Here is an 8,959-nt window from a genome sequence, read left to right as displayed (position 1 = left end):
GGGGAGATAAGACTTGGGGTTGCGGTTGCAGGGGATCATTCGTTTACATTTCTCTTCTTTCAATCAAGGATTTCGTTTATTCTTTTGAAATTCTTTCCTGCACTGATGGTGAGAAAAGACCGCTCAGGCTTCCTTTTGACGTTGGATAGAGCCAGCCCACGGTGAGAGGGGATGCTGAGCCCGTGGTAAGGAGCCCAGGGCAGGAGGGGACGTCCAGAGACCTCCGAACCCATGGCCCTTCACTCCCAGTCACAAGGGGGAGTCGGGGTCCCGCCCTCAAACTGCTCAGAGCACGCATGGCAGAAAGACCTTAGCATGAGCATCAGGAACCGCACAGGGAAGCCGCTGAGAACACCTGGGATCACCACCATGAGGGAGGCCAGCGCTAGAGAAACCAGAGGGAAAAGATACAGAGAACGAAGTGGGGCGGGGAGGGCGGATCTTCCTTGTCTGAGTCTGCAGAGAAATTGCTTATTGCTGGAGCAAGTCTGGAGAGGGGTTATTCCCCACCTCCTGAATAGATAATAAAACACATGCTGTTGTGGGGGAGATGATTGGGGAATGGAAGCCCCACAGACATGCAGTGAAAAATGATCCTTTCTTTCCCCTCTGCGTTCTAGTCCCCTTCCCAGAGACACCGCTGCGATCTGGTGCCTCGCCCCCTCCGCACACACACACACAGGTGCACACCCGCATCTGTCTGAGCCCGCACCCCGCCTTCACGCTCCGCTGCGCGCTGCTTTTCCCCGCTCAGTGATCCAGCTAGGAGCTCTCCCCGCAGCAGCTGCGCGGGACTTTGCATTCCAGATGTCCCCAGCCCTCCAGGCTAAAACAAGGGCCACCTGAAGTTGAGGAATGGGGCGTGACGACCACCAGGTCCCGCAGTGACCACGGGAGGGTGGAGAGAAGGGGTCCAGCTCTGCCTTGAGCGTCGGGTCCCTGGGCAGGACCCTCCGGGCCGCGGACCGCTGGGCACCCGGGCAAGAGGCTGCCAACGCTGAGTTCTTCTGGGAAGGCGTGGACCCCCCACGGAGGAGCCGTCCCAGCCGCCTGGGGAGACGCCCCCTCCCCGTCCCGTCTTCTTTCCCGGGCACACCCTCCCTAGCCCGGGCGAGGGGTTCTCCATCTGCCGCCCCTCCCGGCCGGCAGGCGCACTCTCTCCTCCCGCACCCTCAATCTGCCCGCGGTCCCGGGGCGCGGCGGGGGCGGGGCCCGGCCGAGGGCGGGGCCGGGGGCGGGGCGGGGGCGGGGCGGTCCGGCGGCTGCGGCGGCTGCTGGAGAAAAGTTGTCCCGGCCGGAGCGCGAGCAGCGGCGGAGCCGGAACCGCCGGAGCCAGAGCCCGAGCCGCGGCGGCGTGGACCCGGCAGGGGCGGGCCGCGGACGGCTGAGACGCAGCGGGCCGGGCCGACCGGGCTGCGGGAGTGGCCCTGGGCATGGGGCGGCCGGCGAGGGCCGCGGGCGGGCGCTGCGCTTCAGGCTGGCGGCGGGCGGCGTGAGCGGCCGGGACGCAGGATGCGCTCCGAGGGTGCGGCCCCCGGGCCGGCGGCGCCGCTGTGCGGGGCGCTGAGCCTGCTGCTGGGCGCGCTGCTGGGCAAAGGTAAGGCCGGGGCGGGTGCGTGGCGCGCCGACGCATGCGAACTTCCCGATTCCGGGGTGGCTCGGGGTGAGGGCAGCCGAAGCGAGGGGTGCGGCGGGGGCCTTGGTGGGGGCGCGGGTCCCACCAAGACCGCCTCTGCGGATGCCGAGCCGCCCCTAATCCAGAAGGGCGCTCCCAGCTGGGCGCCAGGATCCGGGCAAGTTAGGCTGTTACCGAGTCCCGAATCTCCCACCCCGGACCCCCCAGACCCAGAGCTGCCCCACGGATGAGGAGGGGGCGTGGCTGAGGGACACGGTGTTTGTTCCCCATCCCTGAGTTCCGTGGGGACCTGCCCCAGGCCCAGCACAGTCACCCTGTGGAACTGGTGTCCAGGAGAGGGTCTCCGCTCCGTGCGCCCCTTCCGCCCGGCTGTGTGCTCCCTATCCACAACTCCCCAGCCACAGCTTCAGCACTGTGGGGCTGGTGCTCCAGCAGGGAAGGCCCGGTTCTTTGCATCCCCTTTCCGCAACCGCTAAGGTCTCCGTGCTGGCCCTAGAGGAACGCGCACCATCGCGCAGCTCACCAGGAACCCCAGCATGGCAGAAACCAGGGGCTCTCTGTGGGCTCCTTCAAATGAGTCGTCTGTGGTTTGGGAGCGCGGATGGGGAGGTGGGTGCGCCCCTCGCGATGAGAACTACCTCACCACCGGTCCTGTCCGTAGCTACTTCACCTCAGTGTCCTCTTCTCTACAATGGGAGTGGCGGCCCTGCTTTGGTTGCAGGAATTTAAAGGCGCTAATGTATGGCTCCCGCAGGGCTCACAAAAGGTAGCCGTGCGGTTATTTCGGCCTTTATTATTATGTGCGTGTGCGGCCGAGTGGCCGCGCGGATCCGGCGGCGGGAAGGGCGGGTAGAGGCGGTCTCCGGCCCCAAGAGCCGCGGGGCAGGCGGGGAGGAAGGCCTCGGCTCTGCCAGGGACAGCAGCTGCCCGAGTCCCGGGGCGCGTCCAGGACGTAGGAAGAGGAGAGCGTCGCTTTCCTGCTGCCTGCGCCCTGGCGAAGGTCTCGGGTTCATTTGGTTAAACAGAAGTGCGCACAAGGGTGCCCTGCGCCTTCGCGTGGCGCCTCGGGTCCGGTATCGGCCCCAAGCTCTGAGCAGAGAACCCTCAAAGCCACCCCTCTCCCGCCTAATGCTCTGAGGCTGAGCTACAAACGCATTGAGAGACAAGTTGTCATGGATGTTTAAAAGTAGCGTTTGCTTTTCAAAAGTCATTCCGCACCGCCTGAAAATCCAGAAAAATCTACTTTCCTTGAGGCTGCGCTTGCCCAGATACACCAACCAGACAAGTTTGCTATATTTTATGTAAGTGTTCCTTTCTTCTAGGAGCTCCAGGTAGAGAGGAGGGTGGGGTGAGAGAAGAGGGAAACAACGGGGGGGCAAGTCGGGGTGGGGGAGTAGGAGAGGGAGGCACTTTTCTATTTTATTTGAAAGAGTCAACAGTCACAATCTGGTGCCTGAATTCTGCTGTTCATTAGCTCTAGGTTCCAGCGTTTCTAGGATTCAGTTTTCCTGGATGCAAAGTGGCCATTGAAGAATTCTCTTCCCAACCTACCTCCCGGCAGTTTTTTTGATGGTAAAATGACTGAATGGGTAGAAAGCACTTTGCAGAGGAAGGCGGTGCCAATTGAGCAGGGCGTGACCGACCTCCTCCGGGTTTTCGCCCCTTGCCCTTGGGAGACTTTAACCAGGCGAGGATGCTGGATGTTCCCTTTAAAGCAAGTGTGGACTGTTCTTCATTAAGGCTTGTATTCCGTGTGTGTGTGTGTGTGTGTGTGTGTGTGTGTGTGTGTGTGTGTGTGTGTGTATCCAGAGGATTTTACTTTTGATTAAGAGAGTGGCTGTTACAGATGTCCATGTGTTCAGTGCTGGGGGCAGTGATTTGGCTGGAAAGGCAACTGGGACTGGATTTGAAGCTGATATTTGCACAGCAAGGGAAACTACTGAAAACTAGGGACACAGCGAAGCCCCACCCCTATCCCGAACCGCCCCTGCCCTCTAGCTAAGTGCAACCTTGATTTGGTGGGGCTTTCTTTCCCTGCTTTTTGCTTTGCAAAGTTCACCACGTGATTTGGGGGTGCATAAGGGCCTGCAAGTTATCATCTGCAAAATACATTTTCCGTTTGTTTCTCATGATCAAAAGCAGCAGTTCATTCCCCCCTCGGATTCCTCCACACGTAAAGCGTTTGCACCGTAAGATATCTTCTAGAGAGGAAAGTTTTCTGACCTTGTTTACATTACTGCTGTCTAAAAAAAAAAAAAAAAAAAAAAAAACCATCTCTGTCTCTTCCTGCACACGGATTTAAGTGCTGATTTCTGGAATCCTTGAAACCACTGATTAATTTTTAATACCAATTGTCTGTTTATTTTTGACTGTGGATTTAGAGGCTTTGCAATTTGTCAGGGTTCGGAAAAGGCAGAATTGTTCTTGGGCAGTTCCATAAATAGGACAGGGCATTGAAAGAAAGAAATCTTTTCCTAAGATTTAAGACTTGGGCTGAGGCAGGGGAGACAAAACATCCTTGAATTAGAGGTTGATGTATTGTCCCTCTATAAAGCCAGTAGAAGGGCGGTGCCAGGCTGAGATGCCCTCAGAAGTTTAGCGATGGTTATTAGTCACATATGAGACCTTCTGGGAAGGTTATGTGGGACCACAATCTCTTTTCTGAAATCTGTGGGGGCAAATGTATTTCAAATTCAGAACTATTGAGATCTTTGAATTACAAGAGAGAAGGAAGGATAGAAAAATAGAGGCATAAAGTCATATGCATGTGTGGTATGGCACCCTGAGCCTTCGTCTGGAGTTGCAGCCTGTACTTGCACATCATGCTGACTTTGTGTGCAATGTATGAGCCTTTACATAAAGAAGGATAATAAGACCCCAAATAGCTGGACTTCAGATCAGTGTTGGCCACTGAATGAATTAAATACAACCAACCAGCCAAACCTTGGGATTGTCAGTGCTTTAGGGGTTTTGGGTTTCTGGTAAGGGACTTAGGGTCTATAGCAGGGATGAGAAATAGGAGGATGTCATCAGGGTGGAGAAGCCCCTCACAGCTTACCCACATTCATGCTAACACCAAAGAATGATGCTCATGTCTTGTCCTGCATACACTTACAACATGTGTACACTTAGCACAGACACATAGATTTTCTTTTCATCCTTGTCCCTTCTTATCCCTCAAGTCGAAATTCCTCACTGTGTTTCCGCCTCTTAATAGTTATTGCAACTTCTTGGAAATCATTCTATTAAACGATCAGATCTGAATGCGTCCTATTAAAGTTCTTTCCTCTATACCCACATTTCTTGACTATGCTTGCAAACTTCAGGACCTGCAGACAACTACTGTTTTATCCATACAATTTTTTTTAAAGGTTCCTGACATTTAAAAATTGTGAGAGTTGGTCGGGCGCGGTGGCTCACACCTGTAATTCCAGCACTTTGGGAGGCAAGAGGCAGGTGGATCACTTGAGGTCAGAAGTTCAAGACCAGCCTGGCCAACATGGTGAAACCCCATCTCTACTGAAAATACAAAGATTAGCTGGGTGTGGTGGTGGGGGCCTGTAATCCCAGCTGCTCGGGAGGCTGAGGCATGAGAATCATTTGAACCTTGGAGTTGGAGGTGGCAGTGAGGCAAGATCACACCTCCGCATCCAGCCTGGGTGACAGAGTAAGACTCGGTCTCAAAATAATAATAATAATAATAATAATAATAATAATAAAGTGAAATGAAAAGAAATGGGAACATTCACATAAAAAATTAGGATTTCCACAACGTGTACATATATCAAGTCATCGTGTTGTACTCTGTAACTGTATACACATTTTATCTGTCAATTACAAAAAAGATTTTATTTCTAGTTTGCTAGAAGTTGCATATAGAATTTTATCAAATGCTCTTTTGCATCTACTGAGATGATCAAATAAGTTTTCTCTTCCATTATGAAAAACAAATTAGGATTTCTAGCTTCTCTCAAAAGTGTCGATAGTCTGCCCATCTTGGGTGTAATTTCTTTTATGGCTACCTTGTGCCGAAGCTGAGCAGGGGTGTTCTCCTCTGGAGCATGTGTTTATTCAAGTCCTCTCTTCCTCTGCTCACTCGCCTGGCCCTTCCCTTAAGCAGCTGAGTTTTGCTTCAACCTCTTCTTCGTTCATCTCACTGTTCTCTGTTAGCTTAATCACAAGGGTGGCTACAGTCACGCAGAGAAGAGCTCAGCACTCTCAATTATATTAGTAGTTAACACCTCTATGAGCAGAGGTTAAGACAAAGCCTTTGGAGGTATTAGATATTTCATACATCCATAGTCATAAAAAGCAAGGTTAATAAAAATGTATATTAATTGAAGTGAAGGAGAGTATTACAGAATTAATGGAATAAATGGAACATCTGATTGATAGAACATTTTTACAGCCATCTACTTTGTTTAAAAACCAGGCTTATTAAAATATAATTTGCACACAATAAAATTCACCTCTTTGAGTGTATGGTTCGAAGTTTCGACAAATGCAGACAGTCACGTAAACATCACTAGGGTTGCGGTATAGAACATGCCCATTACTCTCCAAAATTTCTATTTGCCTTTGTAGCCTCCTCCTTCCTCTACCTCCAATCCTGGCAACCACTGATTTGCTATTTGTCTCTAGAGTTTTACCTTTTTCAAAATGTCATAAAAACAGGATCATGCAGTATGCAGCTTTTGGACCTGCTTTCTTCTACTTAACAGGATGCATTTGATAGTCACCTATGTATCAATAGTTTGTTCCTTTTCATTGCTGAATGGCATTCCATTGAATGAATGCACCACAGTTTATTTATTTCATACTGAAAAGACATTTAAAATTATGCCAGTTTTGGGTAATTACGAAGAGTGTTGCTATAAATATTCACTAACAAGTCTTCATGCAAACATATATTTTCACTTCTCCTAAGTAACTAGCTAGGATTGGGGTTGCTACTTTGTATGGGGGCAGTATATATGACTTCGTAAGATACTGCAAACTCTTTTTAAACATAGTTTTAGCAGTTTGCATCCCTATCAGCCATGTATAATAGTTCTTCAGCAGCATTTGGTATTATCCATTTTGTTTTTATTTTGTTTAGTCATTCTGATAGGTGTATGATAGGCATTTCTTTGAGGTTTTAATTTTTGCCCTCATGACTAATAATATTGAACATTACTTCTTGTGCTTAATTGCCATGCTTGTGTTGTCTTTGGTGAAATATCTTTTTCAAATATTGTACCCACTTTTTATTGATTATTTTTCTGTTATGATTTTTGAGAGTGCTTTATGTATTCTGAATGCAAGGCCTTTGTCAGGTAAGTGTTTTACAGATAGTTTCTCCCAGTATGTGTCTTTGGAAGATCAGAGGTTTTACATTTTAGTGATGTTTAGTTTATTAATATTTTCTTTTAGTTATTGGGTTTTTGGTGTCACATCTAAGAAAGCTTTGCCTAACCCAAGGCTGCAATGATTCCTTAAATGTGTATAGTGTTGTCCAGGTCTTCTATATTCCTACTGACCTGTTTGTTCTGTCACTTATTGAGAGAAGAGTATTGAAGTCTCCAGCTATGTTATGGTTTTGTCTATTTTTTTATTTTAGCTCTGACAGCTTTTGTTTCATGTATTTTGAACACTGTCTTAGGTACATACTTAGGATTTTTTTTGTTGTTGTTATATCAATCCACTTCTATGTAATGCCTTTCTTTATTCTTAGAAATATTTCTTGTTCTATAATCTATTTTATCTGATATTAATAAAGCCATCTCAGCTTTCTTTTTATTGGTATTTTTTATGTTAATGTCTTTTTCATCTTTTTACTTTTAACTCATGTCTTTATGTGTAATGTTGGTTGTTTATAGGCAGCATAGAGTTGGGTTTCACTTGTTTATCCAATCTGATAATCTCTGTCTTTTAAGTATAATGTTTAGACCACTTATATTTAATGTTATTATTCATCAATTTGTATTAAGATCTACTATTTTGCTCATTGTTTTCTTTATGTTCCATCTGCTCTTTATTCTTCTTTACCTCTTTCCCTACCAGCTTTTTTATATATGGAGTACTTTTTATGATTCCATTTTATCTCCACTACTGGCTTATTATTTATACTTCTTTTTAAATTTTAGTCATTGCTCTATGGCTTAAAAAATACATTTTTAATTAATCATTACTTGCATTCAAATTCTGTTACAGTGCTTTGTACACTATATAGGAAATTTACAACAGTATATTCCTTATACTGTTTTCCTCTACTGTATTTTCAAGTACGTGCACTCACATACCCTAGGTGTGACTAAGAGAACTGTCATTTAAAAATTACCTTTATGTCTATTAAAGAAGAATAAAAATTGTATTAACGGTGTTGCTTTTGTTTCTAAGTGGGTACTTCTGATGTTCTTAAAACCAGTTTCTCTTCAAGATGTTATTCTCCTACCTGTGCACTGAGCTTCCTTGTTTTATATGCCTTTAGAAACTTAGAAGTTGCTGCATTCAAGGAGAAAACAAATGTGAAATACAACCCATCTGGAGTCTAAATCAGCAAAATTTCCAAGACAATGGATTCTAGTTACTCTCCCAGAGAGACTGATTTCTTGTCTTCTGCAATGTGTACATATATTTTTTTTCCTGATTAAGGATGTTCTTAATGATGTGTTAGAAATGTTGAGCTTACACTTGCAGATGGCTGGGATCCTAAAGCCACCCAAAGACTTAATATAGAAGACCATGTCGTTTCTATGTATAACGTTTTTTTCTTTCTTATCTCAACACCCTTCATCTTGCCAGCAACATGGTGAGTTATCACTTACAGACTAATTAGGAAGGCTCAGTGTCATAGAAACAAAAGCTTAAGTTTGAGCTTCTGTTCCACCAGTTCCTGGATGAATTGGTCAGAAGTCTTTGGTTGTTAGCAACAGAAACATCTTGATACCTTACTTGCTTATTACTAAGTAATAAGAGATTGGAAGCTCTTGACTCCAGAGAAAGTGGAAGGACAAGATTTCCTATGAGCAGGAAGCTGCCAGGTGCTGGGTTCCTGTGGCTATAATTGTCTGACTTCTTTAGGGTACCATGGTTGGAAAACAGGAACCATTTTACTTATTTTTGTCTCAGTGCTCATGTTTTAGATTCCAGGATGAAGGAAGCCTATACCTTGGCTAAACTTTTCACCTGGGTAAACTTTAAAAAATACCAATCCCCAGGCCTTATCCCAAACCAATGGAATCAGGCTCTTTGGTAGGGATGGAGGAGGGTTGAGTATAGAGGCAGGGCTGATCAGTTTTACTGTTTAAAAGCTCTGCAGGTGATTCCAACTGTCAGGGATGC

At 47.2% G+C, this 8,959-nt stretch overlaps 1 protein-coding gene across 2 annotated transcripts in view; it reads left to right on the top strand.

Moving 5' to 3' along the window:
• The first annotated feature begins 1,279 nt into the window (after positions 1-1,279).
• LOC105493325 (transmembrane protein 132C) overlaps positions 1,280-8,959 on the top strand; it is a 434,894-nt gene continuing 427,214 nt past the window's right edge. The window contains exon 1 of one of the 2 annotated variants that reach the window (XM_011760893.3): positions 1,280-1,597. In XM_011760893.3, coding sequence (XP_011759195.2) covers positions 1,513-1,597 — 85 coding nt within the window. In that variant the 5' untranslated portion in view covers positions 1,280-1,512. The remainder of the gene's footprint in view (positions 1,598-8,959) is intronic. The other variant, XM_071070804.1, reaches the window with a different exon arrangement.

This window comes from Macaca nemestrina, chromosome 10 (assembly GCF_043159975.1).
Source record: "Macaca nemestrina isolate mMacNem1 chromosome 10, mMacNem.hap1, whole genome shotgun sequence".
Classification (NCBI taxonomy): Eukaryota; Metazoa; Chordata; class Mammalia; order Primates; family Cercopithecidae; genus Macaca; species Macaca nemestrina.
This window is presented reverse-complemented; position numbering and strand designations above follow the sequence as displayed.